Source organism: Myxocyprinus asiaticus, chromosome 27, assembly GCF_019703515.2.
Source record: "Myxocyprinus asiaticus isolate MX2 ecotype Aquarium Trade chromosome 27, UBuf_Myxa_2, whole genome shotgun sequence".
Taxonomy (NCBI): domain Eukaryota; kingdom Metazoa; phylum Chordata; class Actinopteri; order Cypriniformes; family Catostomidae; genus Myxocyprinus; species Myxocyprinus asiaticus.
Window position 1 is genome coordinate 2,868,713 of NC_059370.1, and position 21,625 is coordinate 2,890,337.

Here is a 21,625-nt window from a genome sequence, read left to right on the forward strand (position 1 = left end):
GCTACTATAATATAATGAAATATATATGAGTGATATGTTGCATGCAAAAAATAAAGAAATAATATATATATATATATATATATCTTTCAAATACACTGCTACTTTTGAATGGCTATCAATGGAAAAATATTTTTGTCTGCATAATGGTGTAGTTACAGCATCAACATGCACAGGCTAACTGAATATTAACCCCGCCATTTTTAGCTGCCACTGGTTTTGAACTTTAATATTGGTAAATATTTCCAAAAACCTTTACACAAACAGTTTGACAGTTTTTATATTCCCTTTTTCCCAACTGTGCATGGGGGAAAGACCCACAGATTGTTTTTAAGTTCAGCCCATGTGCTTTAGCAAAAGTAAACACCAACACAAATCATGAATATTGCAGCGATTGCCTTATGATACTTGAGATCAGTAGACATGCTTTATTTAATGTGCCTTAAATGTAATTCATGTTGTTGATCTTTATTAATTATGCTTTATACTGGCTGTTTAGTATTTATTAAATTTTAAGTGTTAATAGAATGACACAAGATTGAATTTAAACTAGACTAAATGTGTGTATCATGTATGGCATTTTGTCTGTTCTGTTCTGTTTTTTTTATTTATTTTGTTTTTTTTATCTTGCTTGGACTGAAGTTAGTTGGTCTGTGGTTTGCTTCTGTACAGCTGGAAACAAGCACACTAACCTAATGTTGCCTTAGGCCAATAAGAGCATGCTGCACAGTTTTGATTCAAAGATTGAAAACTTTAAACAAGATATCACATTCTTACAATGTGATATTTTTCCCAAATGGAAATAGTAGGAATGGCTTTTGCATCATCACTGTTGCATCATCATGTTACAAATTCAAAAAGTAGATAAAATCACTGAGTTTCATGCTATCTCTAAATGTTTTTGAAAGTTATGCACAATATCAGTAGTTACTTTGTAATTCTTGTGTTTGGTCAGTTGCATCATTCTGAGTTTGAGTATTATGTAATAACTACACGGTATAAAGTATTTGTAAAACATTCGTTTATAGTAATTCATGATTTATAAACCATTGTTCCTACATTGTTAATACATTATTAGAGTATACACAAATAGTATGTAATTCATTTATATTTTCTGTAGCAAATTATTTATTATTGATTAATAAGTTCATACTTTATATAAGCAGTTTGATAATGGTTTTTCATCCTTCGTAAACAACTTGTTAATCATACATAATTAGTCTATTTCAGCTGATGCAAACCAGTGGTAAAGAATTGTTTTATGAGAACACTGAGAAGTTAATAATTAATAAAGAAATTATATAAACATTTATATATGAAATTAACTGGACATGCATTTATGTTCAATTAATGTGTTCATAACTGTTTTAGGAACACTTACTATTAAAGCAATTAATGATTAATAAAGCAACTCCTTATGCAAGACCCTAATAAACTTGTCAGGGTTTATTTTGCGATGATGACCTGTTTACAGTTTATTATCCCTTAGGTATTCCAGGATCTAGTGGCAGTAGAGGAGGTGTAGAGTTTGTGAGCTGATAAAGAGCTGTCGATTCAGTGAGGGTGGTCGGGTGAATGGTCCAGTCTTTGTTGACAAGAATGATAGCTTTCATTTGCATGCTAAAGCTGCAGCTGCCCTCTCAAGAAGGATGAGGGTCCCTGCTTCATCCCTCACCGTAATCCTACACAATAGAGACACACAATTAAACGGCCAAATGGACAAGCGTTTATGCAGCGCATCAGGAACCAAAATCTCCTTGACTTCTTACTCTCTTTGAGGGGTTACCACAAGAGACTGAGTCAGTTTGCCCTGCAAATATACTCAATAGACAACAACGTATAGCAGAAGGTCTCAACTGGTTTTGCCTCAGGATTTGGATCAAGTGGTGACCCAACACAATACCAAAATTGTCTATCGTACAAAAGTAAACAAAAATGATGTTTAAGTCGAACATTGAAATGTATTAATATTACCATGAACTGATTTATTGATCATTTAATTCTAGAAATTTCTTTAAATTTTGATTGTGTGTTGCTCTTGGCCAATAATTCAGTGTACAAAACACATTGGACCTCATTCACTAACCATGTGTGTATTTTTTTTTTTTTTTTTTTTTACTGATTTTCCTATTTGTATTTTGTATTATGTATTTATTTTATTTATTTATTTTCACCCTAAAAAAACAAACTTGGCCAGATGGTCCCAAATCCCAACCGCTACTCAGGCATATGCACATACACCCATCCGACACCAAGTGGCGCTTTAATAAATTAATTTACCTTTTTTTGCTATAACTCTATTACTGTAATGGATAGAATTAAAATTATTTTTTTTCTGATTCCTTAAGTTAAGCCAAACTAAATTTCTATCTATGATGCTGTATAAAAAAAAATCTCCGCCAGTATACATTTTTTGGTAAAGAAAAAATAAAAGTCCTCCTAGGCCATTTGTCCTAAACTAGGGACCCTCCTGACTAAAAAGTTGTTCAAAGAATTTTGATTCGTCAAAGCATTTTGGGATTACAAGCCAATAAAATGTTTGGGCATGACTCATTTTCACTTATCAACCTATATCTTCTTAACATGAAGTCCAAACTTAACGAAACTTGGTAAACTTTTTGACACCACAAGAAAACATTTGGATGCATGCCAAATTTTGTCCACTTCTAAATATATAGAAAGTAAATATAAAAATACAGCTCCATTTTCTTTTCTCTGTACATTCTTATAACTCTCCTAAAGTCTACCTTAGAGATTCCCTTCTCACTCAGAGCGATTGTGCTGGTTGAGAGCGATGTGTGCTGTCATAGCAACCATGATACGTTCTGTTTCCCTTTGTCCTACAAAGGCCATCTCGTTTAAACTAAGCTAATTCGTTAAGTAAAGTTGAGGACGCTCGGTATGCCGCTGTCTACAAAGGCACCAGCCTTCGAAATGAGACACACCCTTTGACTCAAGCACTTACATGTCCTTAAAATAACAAAAATAGCCAGCAGCCAATCAAATTTCAGTAGCTAAAACTTGCGTCGACTGCAATTTAATTCTAAAGGTTTTTCTCTGGTTATTGCACCATCTGCGTCCTTTTATATATTCTATTCCCTGTCAAGCAACGTCGATATAAATGAAGACAGCCTATTTATAGGAATTTGGTAAATACACTGTAGACTGTATGTAGGCCTAATGCATTAGAACAAGGCTAGTCAACTGGCGGCCCGTGGGTCAAATCCGCCCCGCCAACCATCTTTGTCTGGCCCTCCGACTGATTTTTTTATCAAATTGTCTTGCCATCTGAAATACCAGAGCACTCTATGTGCAAAACTCAGTGTTAATAGGCACGAGCCTCAGCATTCAGTCTTCATCAGTTGTGCGGACCGGAGTGCACGTTTAAGCTTTTATGGTGATAGTTTAGTTACACTGCTTTGCTGAACATTTATCACACATTTTGTGGAGCATTTGAAAGCGTCTGATTCAATCAAATGTATTTATATAAAACTGCTTAGTTTTGTGGAGTGCGGTCAAATCTACAGATTTAAAAAGTGATCACCGCAGTTGTTACAGAAATATTGTCAGCACATACTGTATGCACATTAGGCAACAAAAGCAATTGATTTTGAAAACTGAATGTTGAAAGAAAATGTGCTGAAAAGTTTGCTTTTATTCACTATTCTTGGGAATGCTTGAAACATGCTTTGCTGCTCTCTTATTGTTCATTGTTTTGTAATGTATATTTTTCATATGTTTCTCTGATTAATTTTTGTGATTCAATTATATGATTCAATTATGTACAGCATCCTTGAGCTTTGGAAAGGCACTATAAAAATTAAACATATTGTTATTATTATTAATCATGTTGATCTACTGACACATTAATCATGGCTAGTATTAAAAGTGATCGATAATTCTTTGATATCATCTGATGGTGGAAATGCTAAACTGCAAATGCAGAAATGTATTTTAGATGTTGTGCAGAGAATAGACATGCTTCTCAAAAGTCTTAGTGCAATGATCTGTGTCTTATGAAAATAGCAAATTGCACCACTTCATTTACATACAGTACACCCAGAATTTCACGCATACACACACAGATAGAACACACATTCCCACCCACGCCCACTTGTCCTTTAAAGAGGTGCCATAGTTTAAAAAAGTTTGTGAGCCACTGTATGTTGCATTGCTAATGTGTGTTTATTTTTTACAGCACTTCTCACGACCAGACCACCAAAAGTCTTGTTCCCATCTGACAGACAGGCCAGTGTTATAGATGTACAGCTTGGTGAGTCTCTCTTCACAATCACGCAAACATGCCACTTCATCTCCACACTAAATAATAACAGAGCATACACAAAGAGGAAAAGTGTCATTAGTCAAAGCGAATAAAAGAGGCGCCTTTTTCTATTTTATATAAGTGCTTAATCTCTACAGTCATGTGTTAGAGTGTTAGATGGCCTGTTTGTATGGGACAGTTCATTGTTGTTCAAAATGGAGGGCAATCTGACAGACAAAACACAAATCAGGCTCATGTGTCTGTTTAATGTTGAACATATTTGAGCGAATGTTTATGAAGCAAAATCAACTGGACCTGCTTATCTAAACCACAGAATGACTAGAATTGAAAACTAAATCTCTTTTAAAAATCTGACATTTTGCATGCAAAATCTCTGTAAACTAATTACCTTTCTTGTTTTCTTTTTTTTTTTTTTTTTTTTGGCTTACATTAAAGCACTAAAGACACAAGGGAAAACTGTCACAATTTTTGCCCAGGAAAAAATATACCACTTGTTGAACACATATTGACCTTTTGTGACAACATGCCCCTCTACAGCATTTTATGAGTTAAACAACTATGAAACGAGGAATAATACATACAAAGCAACAAAAAAATATAATGTGCAAAAATATGTGTGACAACTAGCCCCTGCATTCCAAAAAGCACAGCAGATATTTTTGGTGTGCATAACAGTGCTTGGCCCTTAAAATATTTTAAAAGTGCATATTATTTAGTATGACTTATATTATTTAAGTTCTACATGACTTATAATGAATTTTCCTCCAGCAATGTGTAATAATATAGTTACACAAATAGCCGGTTCATTGCATGTTTAGCAATGCTCAGCAAATTGACAATTTGGAGAAATCGACACAAATGTGGGAATGTAATTATTGTCAAGTGAAAGAGGTGTTTGCTGTTGTAATATTCGTGTTTTTCATTTTAGTGATTAGCTTCTAAAAGATCATTTTTAACCTCCTACATGAACAATCAATATGAACATTTCATTATTTTCCCCACTTTCTATTTTTATTTTTGTGTGGGAACCTGCAGGATAAATAGAGGCTGCAGATACAGCAATTCTGACACTTTCACAGAGCAGTATGTTTAGATCCATCAGTCAAATAGCCTACTTTTTTAGTGAGCTCATTTATATATATAAATACTGTATATATATATAAATATAATATAAATGACACCTTTAGAATAGGAAGGCCTGTTGCTGGAATATAAAATATTAGGCTTTTATAGATTGATAATTTGATAGATTGACAATAATTGATAATCTATCTAGATTAGTGTAACATGTCTGGACGTTGCAAAAATGAGGAAGCGGGGTTCAGGTATCGTCACACTTCTTTATTCACTCTCAATATAGTCTGTATAGTTTTTTTAAGCACACTCATGTAGCTTCAGCATGTGTAACACTCTCTCTCTGTCTGGGCTCTGGCATGGGCTCCTCTTAACGCTCGTCTCGAATTACTGCAACAAGAAACAGCTGTAAGATTTAATTATCACCCAGGGATGAATCCTTACTGCTTCCCGTCTCCCTGGATGGATGCTCAACCACGCCCTCGCCACACACCCCCCGACTGCCCGAGCCATCTGGCCTGCCCACCACTCCCCTTCCCCTTTCTGGAGAGGAAATCTGTGACAGCCATCTGCGCCCCTGGTCTGTGGACCACCTCGACTTAAAAGGCTGTAACGCCAGATACCAACGGATGATCCACATGTTAGTATTCTTCATGTGGTGGAGCCACTGGAGCGGGGTGTGGTCTGAACAGAGGGTGAAGGCCCACCACAGCAGGTAGTAGTGGAGAGTGAGGACTGCCCACTTAATGGCCAAACCTTCCTTCTCTACGGTGCTGTACTTAGTCTGTCTCAAAGGGAGCTTCCGACTAATGTACAGCACTGCCCGTTCCTCCCCCTCCACTTCCTGCAAGAGCACCATCCCCAACCCCCTTTATGAAGCGTCTGTCTGTAAAACGAAAGGGAGAGAGAAGTCAGGTGTATGTAAAAGCGGCCTGCCACAAAGTACAACTTTCACCTGCATAAATGCCTGTTGATACTGCTCCATCCACTGGACCGGATCTGGTGCTGCCTTTTTTAGTAAGATCGGTCAGCAGACTGGTGACAGCCAGGTACAAACCTACAATAATAGCCAGCCAGCCCCAGGAACTGTATTACCTCCTTTTTGGTCTTAGATCTCGGGGAGGCTGCAATCGCTGCGGTTTTATCAATTTGGGGCTGCACCTGCCCGTGGCCCAAGTGGAAGCCCAGATACCGTACCTCCACCAGCCCAATTGCGCACTTCTTCGAGTTTGCCATGAGCCCAGCTCGTCTCAACGATCTCAGGACAGCCCACAGATTTTGCAGATGCCACTGGCAATCATTACTGTGAATAACGATATCATCTAGATAGGCATAAGCACTGTGCGGTCTGAGGATTCGGTCCATGAGCCACTGGAATGTAGCCGGAGCCCCAAACAAACCGAACGGAAGCGTCATTAATTGGTGTAAGCCGAACGGTGTGGAGAAGGCCATTTTCTCATGGGATATTGAGGTTAAGGGGATTTGCCAATAGCCCTTTGTCAAATCCAGTGTCAAATAAAAACGAGCTGTGCCTAACCGATCGAGCAGTTCATCAATATGAGGCATTGGGTATGCATCAAATTTAGACACCACGTTTACCTTTCGATAATCCACGCAGAACCAGACTGACCTATCGCTCTTAGGAACCAGCACTACCAGGCTGGACCAGTCACTGTTGGATTCTTCTATTACTCCCATCTCGAGCACTGCATCCAATTCTTCTCGTACATCTTTTTTCTTGTGCTTGGGAAGTCGGTAGGGACGAGTACATACCACTACCCCGGGTGTAGTCTCGATATGATGCTGTATGAGGTTTGTATGACCAGATAGAGGTGAGAACACATCCGCAAATTCTTTCTGCAACTTGGCAAAATCTGTGAGCTGAGACGGTGAGAGGTGGTCTCCGCAAGTGGTCGGGTTGAGGTGATTGGCTTTGAAGTCCACCTCCGGCCCGAGCTCCGCCTCTATCCCCTCTATCTGTTCGTTTTACCTCATAATCGTCATGTGACCTCAAAGTGCCCTTGCCACTTGCATTTTGTCTCCCAGTGCAAATTCCTGTAGCTGAGCTCCCCTATCATACAGCCGGTTTTGACATTCTTGTGCTTGGAGCAAACTCTCCAGTGTTAGCTGACTCAACGTGTGGAGTTTTGCTCTAAGATCAAGAACGTTTGAAGAACTGAATTTTGTTTTTACTATTTGAAGGTCCCTCCTCCCATGCTTCCCACATGACGTCGAGCATGCCACGTGGTCAACACCCATACAGTAGCTCGAGTGGGGAAAACCCTGTGGAGGCTTGCGGAACCTCTCGAAATGCAAATAATAAGGGTTCGAGCCACTTATCCCAATTCCTAGCGTCCTCGCAGACGAACTTATGAATCACATTTTTCAGGGTTTTATTAAATTGTTCCACCAACCCGTCTGTTTTTGGGTGGTAAACACTGGTGCAAATCGATTTAATACCCAATAATTTGTATAGTTCGCATAGTGAACTTGATATGAAAGTTGTGCCTTGATCAGTGTGGGGAGCTTGATTAACGGCAGAGGGCGCAATGGTGCCCTTAGGGTGACCGGTGGATTCACCAACTGGCATTGACAGCATACCGCATGAATCCTCGACATCCCCGTGAATACATGACCAATAGAAATTAGCCGGTTTAATGTTTTTTCTCACCCTAAGTGACCTGCCATTGGATTATGATGAGCCATCTGGAATAGCATTTCCCGACAGCTCCTCGGTATCAACAGCTGGGTTGTATCTTCTTTTGTCTGAGCGTCCTGTGTCACTCGATACAACCTATCTCTGATAATTGAAAAGTACAGATAAGTGAGTTCAACATCTGGCCAGAGACATTGACCATCAATCACTTTCACTTGATCAAAGGCGTGCCTAAGGGTCTCATCTCATGACTGCTCCAAAAGGAAATCCCCAGCGGGGAATCCTCTAAGGACTGGGGAAGCCAGGACTTACCCCTCCCTTACGTCATCCTGACATGGAGCTGACGTAGACGGCCCTGGCTCCGCCTCCCCAGCCAGCGAGTCACACACCACACACCAGAACGCTTTGTCGCAGGACCCATCCACACACATTCCCCTCAATAAATTAGTAAACATCGGCCAATTAATTCCCAAAATTAGTGGATGGGTGAGACGGGAATTAACCGCAGCCTCGATACTATGTTTCTGTCCCCGAAAATGAATAGTGACTGTCACTATAAGGTAACTTTGAATATCACTGTGCACACACTTCACTTTCCGCCCCGTGCCCAAAGCCTCATTTTGAAACATTGGTGGATAGTGGTCTGATTACAACCGGTATCCACCAAGGCTTGATATGTACTTCCCCTGATACTCACAGGTATGCGGTATGTTCCAGCTTGATTGAGGGCAGCCTGTGGGGTGTCGGGGACCCGGACCAATACTCCCAGCTCCATTGCTGGGCATTGATCTTGGAAGTGCCCTGGCTCCCCGCAACTCCAGCAAGCCGGCCCAGACGTTATGACCGTACCCGCAGCAGTGGATTCACCAACCTGGGGGGAAGAGTGAGAAGAAAGAGGGGAAACCACCGGCTGGACAAATAAGTATGATCTTTAAAACGGGTCACAGTATTAACAACTTAATGGTGTATAACAAATTAATGACAAAACAAATCATGAATTAAGGCACAGTACAGTAGCCTACCTTTCCTTGTGTATTCTCCAAATGTTTAGTGATGCAACTGAATGAAAATTCTTGTCCGAAACCAAAACTTCTGGACACACTGGGCCGAAAACCGTGTTTTTTAAATTAGATTTTGCTTGGAATAATTATTATACTGTATATATGCCTATATACTGTACATCTAAGTGATTAAACTTAGAAAACAAACATTAATACCAAACATTTAGGCTTGAACAACTTTGAAAATATTGGATAATATTTTTTTCAATATTGCACTCTTTATATATGTTCTTTGATCGTAATCTTGACCAACCATTTTGGAGATTTTGGTCTTTCCCCATTCAAGTAGATAGGAGCTGCACTTGTATGAAGCTTGTTTACATATCTGCCCAGGAGCGGCAATTCCGAAATCGATGCACTGAAGTTTCAGCAAAATTTTTTGCATTTTTACACCCCTGCTAGTTACTATTATTAAGCATCAAGACAAAACAAAAAACACACTCTGGCACACCTGTGGCTATGCCAATGATCCATAGTGGATTACTTTTTTGCCCAACACTATTTCTAGCTATAAGTGGTATAAGCAGGCGCTTTGGGCCCTCTAGCCAACAGGGGGGTTTGCAGGGGCCCTCCAAGTAAGATTTCGCTTGGGGGCCCCCATATGCTCAGAAACGGTCCTGATATAAGGCATCTTTACCTTGTCAGCTGACATTTGCTGTAGTGTTAACTTTCATAAAAGGACCAGTTGTATATACACACAGTATATTTTCACCTGCCACAAAAGACTAAGAAAAACACTATCACCCTTAAACGGAGATCCGTAATGTGACTGGATCCAAAATATCCACCATAACACAATAATGTGCAATAAATTCAAATAGTCAGGCCGTCCTTTTGTCTGTAACGTCATGTTCAGCACTGCAGTATGCTGCTGTAGAAAAGTCCTTTTTTTCTGTCAATTTATCCATATGACACAATCAATCCAGAGCAGATACAAGAGACATTTCTCTGTTCATCTTTCTTACTCTCCTTCTTCTTCTCAAAGCATTCATTCCTGTCTGCATGCATTTCTAAGCTTCCTCGTTCAACCAACATAAAACCAAGGCTTTTGTCAGGAGCAAAATATCTTTAGGTTTCTCATATTTAATCTGTCAGTTCCTGCTAAATTATAGCACATTATTCCACACAAAGACCACACTGGAATGAACTTTCAGAGCCCTTGAAATGTCAACTATCTCTCTGTATTTCAATAAACGACTTGATCACTGTGTGTTACATGACTCCTTTAGCACTTGAGATCTACAGCCACTCGACAGGAAGTCCATTTGCTCAGTGTCATGCAATTAAATTGTCTACTGCACAGTGAATGTGTCTTTGTAAATTCTGTCATAGTGACATTTTCAGAAGCCAGAGCACAAAGGATAATGGTCAGATTCTCACACATGGACTGTGTTTGGAATAGCATACTACCAAACTGCACTATTGTACTTTTTCTGCAGTATGTAGCGTACTGTGCTTAGTTTGGGAATTTTCTGTTCGCACAGAATACCCAGATGACCTACAACATTTGCCACTGCAGAAGCCCCAAAAATATTCAGATACTTAAGTCAAACTTAAATGTGTATGAATGTCTTTGCAATATATAACAGAATATAAAACCAAGTGGCATTTGATTTATTGAAGTATAGCACAAACATTCAGTTTTAAGATAAGATATCCATTTCCATTTTTAATTTAAAGTTATATCACCTCTTTTTGAGTCAATGTGTAATCAGACTGCCAAGAGTTATGACATTTTTACACACAATTGTATTAGGAATGTAAAATAACTTTTTATTTCTAAATTGTTAACTGGACACCACTCGCTGAAATAAAAATTCACATATTGAGGTCATGTGGCAACAATCTAGCATACTACTGTTTGAAATGTGTATTGTTGAATAATGCATACTGTTTCACATATTGTTTTTTTTTTTTTTTTTTTTTTTTAAATAGGCAGCAGACTCTTCCATGCATCTTGTGCAGTAAGCAGAACATTAGCATTCCATTCCAAACAGCTAATAAATATAATTTGTTTTTTACATATTTTCATTTATTCATTTGGCAGATGCTTTTATCCAAAGCGACTTACAAAAGAGGAATAATACATCATAAGCAATTCATCTTAAGGAGACAGTGGTACGAAAAGTGCTGCATTACAAAGTTTTACTAGTATCAGAATAGTAGTGTCCAAGACAGATTAGAGTGCAACAAGAATATATATATATAAGGTCATTCCACCAATGTTGTACAGTGAAACCGAAAATCCAGGAAGTGTTTTGGTGCCTCTTTGTGTTGGTACAACAAGGTGCCGCTCATTAGCTGACCACAGGCTTCTGGTGGGAACATAGCTCTGCAGAAATTATTTTAGGTACGCTGGAGCAGAGCCAGTGACTATTCTGTATGCCAGCATCAGAGTCATTCATTTAATACGTGCATCAACCAGCAGCCAGTGAAGAGAGACAAGGAGTGGTGTAACATGCACTCTATTTGGTTCATTAAAGACCAGACATGCTGCTGCATTCTGGAGCATTTGCAGGGGCCTAATTGCAGAGGCAGGGAGGCCTGCAATGAGAGCGTTACAGTAGTCCAGTCTAGTTGTGACAAGTGACTGAACAAGAAGTTGTGTGGCATGTTCAGAGAGGAAGGGTCTTATCTTCCTGATTTTGTAGAGTGTAAATCTGCATGATCGTGCTGTCTTTGAGATATGGTTTGTGAAATTGAGTGGGTTATCGATGGTTACCCCTAGATTTATGACCGTTTTGGAAGGCGTTATTGTAGTACACAAAAATGGATTAAAAATGCAAAATATACAGGTGCATCTCAATAAATTAGAATGTCGTGGAAAAGTTCATTTATTTCAGTAATTCAACTTAAATTGTGAAACTCGTGTATTAAATAAATTCAGTGCACACATACTGAAGTAGTTTAAGTCTTTGGTTCTTTTAATTGTGATGAATTTGGCTCACATTTAACAAAAACCCACCAATTCACTATCTCAAAAAATTAGAATATGGTGACATGCCAATCAGCTAATCAACTCAAAACACCTGCAAAGATTTCCTGAGCCTTCAAAATGGTCTCTCAATTTGGTTCACTAGGCTACACAATCATGGGGAAGACTGCTGATCTGACAGTTGTCCAGAAGACAATCATTGACACCCTTCACAAGGAGGGTAAGCCACAAACATTCATTGCCAAAGAAGCTGTCTGTTCACAGTGTGCTGTATCCAAGCATGTTAACAGAAAGTTGAGTGGAAGGAAAAAGTGTGGAAGAAAAAGATGCACAACCAACCGAGAGAACCGCAGCCTTATGAGGATTGTCAAGCAAAATCGATTCAAGCATTTGGGTGAACTTCACAAGGAATGGACTGAGGCTGGGGTCAAGGCATCAAGAGCCACCACACACAGACGTGTCAAGGAATTTGGCTACAGTTGTTGTATTCCTCTTGTTAAGCCACTCCTGAACCACAGACAACGTCAGAGGCATCTTACCTGGGCTAAGGAGAAGAAGAACTGGACTGCTGCCCAGTGGTCCAAAGTCCTCTTTTCAGATGAGAAGCTCATAGCCCAAGTTGCTTGAAGTCCAGTGTTAAGTTTCCACAGTCTGTGATGATTTGGGGTGCAATGTCATCTGCTGGTGTTGGTCCATTGTGTTTTTTGAAAACCAAAGTCACTGCACCCGTTTACCAAGAAAATTTGGAGCACTTCATGCTTCCTTCTGCTGACCAGATTTTTAAAGATGCTGATTTCATTTTCCAGCAGGATTTGGCACCTGCCCACACTGCCAAAAGCACCAAAAGTTGGTTAAATGACCATGGTGTTGGTGTGCTTGACTGGCCAGTAAACTCACCAGACCTGAACCCCATAGAGAATCTATGGGGTATTGTCAAGAGGAAAATGAGAAACAAGAGACCAAAAAATGCAGATGAGCTGAAGGCCACTGTCAAAGAAACCTGGGCTTCCATACCACCTCAGCAGTGCCACAAACCGATCACCTCCATGCCACGCCAAATTGAGGCAGTAATTAAAGCAAAAGGAGCCCCTACCAAGTATTGAGTACATATACAGTAAATGAACATATTTTCCAGAAGGCCAACAATAAATGTTTTTTTTTTTTATTGGTCTCATGATGTATTCTAATTTTTTGAGATAGTGAATTGGTGGGTTTTTGTTAAATGTGAGCCAAAATCATCACAATTAAAAGAACCAAAGACTTAAACTACTTCAGTCTGTGTGCATTGAATTTATTTAATACACGAGTTTCACAATTTGAGTTGAATTACTGAAATAAATGAACTTTTCCACGACATTCTAATTTATTTCATACTGTATCACATGCAGTCCTATTTTTGAAAAAATAGAAAGGCACTCCTCAGTGTATACTGTGCAGGATGCAGTAAGCATAGCCTGGGTCTTTCAAGAACTTGTTCCTTTACAGGTCAGTGACATGTTCTGACAGTACTGTCACCTGGTCAGATTCACAGATGTGACAGCAGTCTTCACGTTGCCCTGCAGATCAGGGGTCAACTCACAGTGAATGTGTTAGAGTGTGTGACAGACTACACCTGACCAGAGCTCCACATCACCTGTGTTTATACCGCCGTGACTTTTTCAAAGCATTCTGGAAACTGTTTATGACCACAGACTTTTATTTATGCAGTTTTGTTTGATTGAAAGTTAAGCCATTTTGGATGTGGCACCAAACAAAATTGCAAAATTAACTAAATGCTTACCTTTTACCTTAGCAAACACCAATAATTATTATTCCCAAACCATGTTTTCCAAAAACTCCAACTGCCCTTAACACTGTATAAACAAAGCAATGTTTTATACTCTTCACAATGCAAAAATTAATTTTCTTTCTCAATATTTTTGTCTTGTTTTGCAGTAAAAATATCTAAACATCCTTATAACACTATTCATTTATTTGACATGTAAAATTACATAGAAATGATATTAAGTCTTATTTTCTAAGAAAGATGTAGTAGTTTTAGACAGTATATAGTCTGATTGTTACAGTAATCTAGCCAGATAAAAGCTATAGAAGGAACAAGAAGACAGCTAATCTGACAGCTAATACTTTTGACTATTAATGAACAAAAGACCTTCTGCTCTGCATTGTCTGTGAATCTGCACACACGCTCAAGTGACCAACTGCAAGACACACAGAAATTACGTACATTACTCACCTGGATTACTTAAATCAACCCACTTTCACTGCACGGCTTAAATCTGATTTTAACAATATAGCAGACAGATGTAATGTCATATACAACAGTTAGTTCTGGTTCTCTAATCTGATTGGACGAGCAGCGTGTAACATCTGAGGTTGTTACCCCTCCTACCAACCACCAGAGGAAGCCCTCTCCTGAATACTAACTCTATACCTTTTCTTCATTGGTTACTTCCTGTCTGAACTATATAAATACCATGCTGTTTCCACTGTCACATTGTGAAGTATTGCCAGCTTACTCTGTCTTACCAAGCTTTTTTTTTCCCCCATTGCTGATTGTTTATTTGTTATGACCTTTGCCTGATTCCTGGATTTTCTGTTTTTTGGATACCCCTTTGTTTTGTTTGCCTTGTTGGACTGTCTTTTTGGTTTATTGGATTATACCACCTGCATAATCTCTATTTGCCTGCCGATTTGGATTGTTTGCTTGTGTTCTAATAAACTTCCAGCACATGGATCCTAACACCGTCTCCATGGCCAGTTCATTACAGAATACTTCGCCTAACATGGATCCAGCGGAAGTTCACAGCTCCAGGTCGCATTCACGCACCAGTGCGAGGTATTAAGGGGTTACCAAGACCAGCTGAACAAACTATGAGCTGCCAACGAATGTTTGACACAATACATTCACTCACTGCCAGCTCCCCTGGTAAGTTTGATGGTTCTGCTTAAAAATGCTGGGGGTTTTTATGACAATGTAAGGTATTTTTTTCAAAATTAGCCTGAATCATTTGATCAAGATGCCAGGAAATGTTCTTTTTTGACGTCACTGCTTACCGGCAAAGCTCTCGATTGGGCCACCGCTGTTTGGGATATAGATACTCAAATCCAATTTTCATTTGATTACTTTGTACAACAAATCCACGAAGTCTTCGAGTATCCAGCGGGCGGTCAAGATATCTCTGTTCAGCTACTTCATCTACGCCAGGGTCATCGATCAGCAGCAGATTATGCAGTTCTGTTCAGGACACTAGCGGCTCAGAGTGGGTGGAATGATGTCGCTCTGAAGACTGTTTTCCATGAGGGGCTTAACCTGAAACTCAGGATGGAACTAACCTGTAAGGGTGAAGGTATGAATCTTTCTGAATATATCACTATGGCCATCAAGATTGATAACCTGCTTCAGAATGCTTCATGGCCTCAGTTATATTTCACCCCGGATTCTACAGTCTCAGTACAGGCTCAGACATCCACTGTATCACCCGAACCCAAGCATGTTGCTCACACTCGTGTTTCCATGGAGGAATGCCAACGTCGACACAACAAAAACCTTTGTTTTTACTGTGGTTCACTAAGTCATCTCAATGCTGCATGCCCACACAAGAAATCAAGGTTCCCTGAGTCAAGGCAGCACGTGAGTACAATGAACATTAAATCAACCAACTCACATAATTTTCACTTGCCTGTAGAGATCTCCATTGGTGATCATGTAAGATGTATTACAGCATTAGTGGATTCTGGGGCTGCTGTTAATCTCATTAATCAGGGGATTGTACAAGAACTCAACACACCCACCATTGAATACTTTCCTAAGCTTAACATCACCACTGTGGATATCGCACCTATTGGTACTGGCATAACCCAACAGAATGTTCCTATAACTATCAAGATTGGACTTTCATGTTGAAAATATTTCACTATATGTCATCAACTCACCCAATCATGCTCTCATCCTGGGTCATCCCTGGCTGGCCATCCATGACCCATCGATATCCTGGAACCAAGGTGAGCTCACATATTGGTCAAGTTTCTATCATGAACATTGTCTTCATGTTGCTGTTTCCAGGCCTTGCTTTATCACCAATGTAGAGAGCCCTAAATCACAGAAGGAGACCACGATTCCCAAGGAGTATGCAGAGTTCAGTGAAGTGTTTAGCAAGATTAAAGCTACACACTTTCCTCCTCCATCGTCCATGGGACTGTGCCATTGAACTTGTGTCTAATACAGCTCCACCGAGAAGCAAGGCCTATGTATTGTCACGCCCCGAGACCCTTGCCATGGAGAGTTACATTGAGGAAGCCCTTGCCTCCGGTTACATCCATACTTCCACCTCCCCAGCTGCTGCAGCATTCTTTTTCATGGAGAAGGATGATGGAGGTCTACATCCCTGTATCGACTATCGAGGCCTGAACTCTGTCACCATAAAATATCGTTACCCATTGCCACTTATCCCCTCTGCTCTTGAACAACTCCGTTAAGCCAAGATCTATACCAAACTGGATCTAAGGAGTGCTTATAACCTCATCAGGATCCGAGAAGGGGATGAGTGGAAAACTGCATTCATCACCACCAGGGGGTACTATGAATATTTGGTCATGCCGTATGGACTTGCTAATGCCCCCTCGATTTTTTTTTTTTTTCAGTCTTTCATCAACGAGATTTTCAGAGACTTACTGAATCATTGTGTGGTGGCTTACATTGATGACTTACATTGGCTTACATCCTCATCTACTCATAAAACATGGAACAACATATCCAGCAGGTCAAGACAGTCTTGTCACGTCTCCAGGAACATCAGCTATTCGTCAAGGCAGAGAAATGTGAGTTCCATACCTCTTATACCACCTTCCTGGGTTACAACATCAGCCATCAAGGTGTAGAGATGGATGTCTCAAAGGTAACCGCTGTCACCGAATGGCCTCGACCTGCTAAACTCAAGGAACTATAGCAGTTCCTGGGCTTTGCCAACTTCTATCGCCGTTTCATTAGGAACTACAGTACCATTGCAGCACCACTCACGTCATTGCTCAAGGGAAAGCCAAGCAAGTTGCCATGGAACGATGTCGCATACCAAGCCTTCATCTCCCTCAAGTCAAGCTTCACAACCACTCCAATACTGAAACATCCTGACCTCAATCTTCCCTTCGTCGTTGAGGTAGACGCTTCAGATTGTGGGATTGGAGCTGTCCTGTCACAACGTCACGGAACACCAGGCAAGCTTTACCCTTGTGCCTTCTCCAGAAAGTTGAACTCAGCTGAACATAACTATGATGTGGGGAATAAGGGGTTACTTGCCATGAAAGCGGCACTCGAGGAATGGCGTCATTGGTTAGAGGGGGCAGTCCACCCATTCCAAGTTATCACCGACCACAAGAATCTTGAAAATATCAAGGCAGCCAAGAGATTGAATCCACGCCAAGCCCGATAGTCACTGTTTTTCACCAGGTTCAATTTCACAGTCACTTACCGCCCTGGCAGAAGAACACCAGGAGTTGTTCGTGGTTGTTCTGTAACATCTGAGGTTGTTACCCCTCCTACCAACCACCAGAGGGAGCCCTCTCCCAAATACTAACTCTGTACTGTTTCTTCATTGGTTACTTCCTGTCTGAACTATATAAATACCATGCTGTTTCCACTGTCACGTTGCGAAGTATTGCCAGCTTACCCTGCCTTACCAAGCATTTTTCTATTGACATTGCTGATTGTTTATTTGTTTATGACCTTTGCCTGATTCCTGGATTTTCTGCTTTTTGGATACCCCTTTGTTTTGTTTGCCTTGTTGGACTGTCTTTTTGGTTTATTGGATTATACCGTCTGCATAATGACTCTCTCTATTTGCCTGCCAATTTGGATTGTTTGCTTGTGTGCTAATAAACTTCCAGCACATGGATCCTAACACCGTCTCCATGGCCAGTTCATTACACAGCGTTTCAAGAGTGCAGATATTTAGTGTAACAGCACTTGAATATATCGCTGTTTGCATCACTGCACTTTCTATACATAATAAAATATCCAGCCTGATCTCAAGAAAATTACGTGACTATGGCTACAGTCTTGCAAAATGTTATATGTGGTTACATATACATATCGCTGCAGTTCTGAGGTGAAATGTCCATTGAGGGGCGCTAAAAGCGAGTTAAATATTCTTCCAAACAGATGAGGTTTTTAAGGTTGAAGTTTTAAATCTACCAAACCGACCTCCCTACTCTAAATCTTAAACCTAACCAACAGGTCAGAAAAAGCAAATGTGAGATGAAAAAGCAATTGCTGAGGCAAACATGTCATTTTTGTGGTGCTTCTATGACAATTTTGACTCAAGCGTCGATTCACGTGCTTTTCAGGACTCATAACCCTGTCCTCTGCATCACAAATAGAACACTCTATACATGGCCCTGATTTACTAAAGGTTTGTGTGTATATATTAAAAAAAAAACATGTGCAGACTTGATAGCACGAACAAAAAATGTCAGAGCTGATCTACTAATGTAGTCTAAGGATTGTATCTTCCAGATGAGCAAAATAGCACGTCTTGGCAAATTTAGCATGTTTCCCCAAAATGAATATGCAGTGTAGAGGCATGCCTCCTAATCTGCATAATAAAAGGTGGTGTTGATGTAAATGAATCAAATTGCATCTGCAAAGTCATTTACTGTATCAAGCCTGTAAATCATTGAAACTTAAACTGTGAGAGCAAATTAATACAAATGAAATACAGATATTACACCCATTGATGACACACATTAACATGAAATTAAATGATCTAATGAAAAAACAGTTTTATTTGGTTATATTTATCATAACTGATAACATACTGATGATCATTCAACTCGTAAACCTTGCAAAATATTTTAAATGGTGGATATATCCAGTGCTCAATTGAAGTGGGCTGGCCGGTGCGCACCAGTATGTCAATGTCTGGCTCCCGCGAAACGAGAAGCGAGTGCTGGGTCTCTCTCAAGCAACAACTTAAAAATGATCGCGATATTTGCGGTTTGAAATTCAGATTTCGTTTTAGTATAACATCAGTGATGCGATGACTTAATGTTCACACAACAAGCTTGTAAATGTGGATATGTAATGCAAATGTTAAAATGTATCACCTTAAAAGTCATGCACTATAGTAAAAGTGCTTAGATGTCATAAAATAAATTGTGTGAGGAACAGGGTGAAAAGTAAGTGTTTATGAACTGATAATCTGTTGTTTTGTTTGTGATCTCTATGAAAGTGAATAAAAGTCGTTGTTGATGTGCCTTTAGTGTCATTTCACAAGGAACCTGCTGCTATATGTATAACGAACCACATAAAAATAAAAAAAAATAAAAATTTAATTAAAAAAATTCTGAGACTAGGTTAAAAATGTAAGTTAAACCAGGTGCCCAGTGTATGACTTTTACGGTCCTTAATGACCATTGCTTGTCAGACTGTACGATATGATCCTAGACAGATCTTGGGTCAAAGCCATGGAAGGATCCTTTATTGGTTCATTTTAAATTAAAGCAGAAGATTTCATTGGATTGTATGTGCAGATTGTATTAAATCTTGTGCAGTGATTTATTTGTGGTTATCAGTGAGATGTACATTATGAATAGGTTTTTGTGAGCATGGTATGGTCTACTGACGCTGTGTTTTGAAAATTCTGTCATCATTTACTCTCATGTTTTTCCATACCTTTTTGACAATAAGTCGTTATTGACCTCCCTATGAATGAATCATTCAGACCAGTGTTGTGAACCGAATCAACTCATTGAAAAGTCATTGAAAAGATCCAACTCAAAAGAAAGATTTGTTCATGAATCGGACATTGCTGTTTCTCACATGAACATGCCAAGGAGAGCCACACTGTTAGACCACTGTTAGCAATAAATAGGTGTGGTAACAGAGAGGTCACATGACGGCATGCAAGAAGCAGACGTGTGAGCGACGAGCTCCACGCACTTTATTATTTTCATGTTATAATCTGGTGAAATTTGATACACCCAGTTACACATTTGCTCTTTGAGGCAAAACATGGCAAAGAAGTCAAAATCCTCGGGCTCTAGAGACATTAAAAGACACCTACGTGTTCAGGATGAAAGCCCTGACAGGCCTACAGACCGGGGACTCGATTTGGATGGCTCGATGGGAGAGGAGATCCAGCATCAGTTGTCCAACATGTTGGTGATGTTGACGAAGGTTCTTGCTGACTTGGAGGATCTCGCTGTAATACGTCGATCGATTACGGCGATGGAAATAAAATTATCTGAGTTAGTTTCAAGATTGACTGATGTTGAGAAACGAATCGATTGTCTGGAATCTTCGGAGAGGGAATTAATGCTAATCTGCCCGTGACCAAAGTTGATTTGGAACATCTCCTTGAAAAGCTTGAAGATCTTGAGAATAGAAGCCGCAGGAATAACGCTCGAATTGTTGGAATTCCTGAGCATGAGGAGGGCAGAGATATGGTGAAATTCCTAGACGAGCTTTTCCCGAGTCTGCTCGACATAACGGATCACAAGCTGGAAATCGAGCGAGCTCACAGAGTCCCAGCTCACAGATTTGCTGAGGGAGATAGGCCCCGATCGATTCTGGACAGATTTCTGAGATTATCCGATAAAGATCTTGTGTTGCACCAGGCGAGGAGCAAAGGGAAGCTTTCTTGGAAAAACCATAATATTTTCTTGTTCTCAGACTTTGTGAATTCGACAAGAGAGAAACGCGATCGGTTCAAGAAATGTAAGAAACTCTTACATCAGCGAAAGATCACTTTTGCTCTGATGTTTCCGGCCAAACTGAGAATAGAAACGAAGGACGGTCGCAAAATATTTACATGTCCCAATCAGACAATGTCTTTTATAGAATCAGTAGGTGAGTAAACCCTTGGGTGTTTCTCATGTGAATGGGTCGACTCGCTGTACTTACTCTGGCTTTTGAGGAAGCTGGGCGTCATTTTGGTTTCTTTTTACGTTGGCTCCGCCGTGCGGCTAGAGTTTGGTTTGTGAATAACACTTTTCCTTAAAGAAACTTTTGCATTGACGAAAGATTACTTTTGCATTGAATTTCCTGGCCAGTTTGAGAGTGGACACTATGGATGACCACAAAATATCTACATGCTCACACAAAGGATGTGTTTTATAAAGTTGACGGATTGTGTAAGTCATGGTATATACTTCTATGCGGCCTCCGAGTGAATTGACTCGACCATTCGGGGAACTGGTATGCCAGTTTAGATTTTTTTTGTATTGGTTCCGCCTAGCGGCTGGAGCTTGTTCTATTGAATAACACTCCTTTGGAACAGCTGTTGAGTCATCTGTTCGTTCTTTGTGCTTATTCCTCCTGCTGGCTGGAGTTTGTTTTGAGTAATTTTTTGGGACATTGGAATGATTACGTCATCCACTGAACTCATAACAGCCGGCTCACTGAACATTCGTTTGTCTGTCTGAGGAATCTGAATGGTTTTATTTCAGCTGGAATTTGTTTTGTGGAAGATCACACCTTTGAGACAGTTCTGTGAATGAATCTACACATTCTTTGTGTTCATTCTTCCAATTGGCTGGGGTTTATTTTACAAAGTATTTTCTGTTTATGTAATCTTGCCTTACAAATTTGTGAGGAAAAATTGAGCAATCTGATGGCAAAG

The 21,625-nt window shown here is 39.8% G+C and overlaps 1 protein-coding gene across 1 annotated transcript in view; it reads left to right on the plus strand.

The window, feature by feature from the left end:
• Positions 1–21,625, plus strand: part of LOC127418147 (X-linked interleukin-1 receptor accessory protein-like 2) — a 514,339-nt gene that overhangs the window by 464,863 nt on the left and 27,851 nt on the right. The window contains exon 6 of the mRNA XM_051658565.1: positions 4,196–4,270. Coding sequence (XP_051514525.1) covers positions 4,196–4,270 — 75 coding nt within the window. The remainder of the gene's footprint in view (positions 1–4,195; positions 4,271–21,625) is intronic.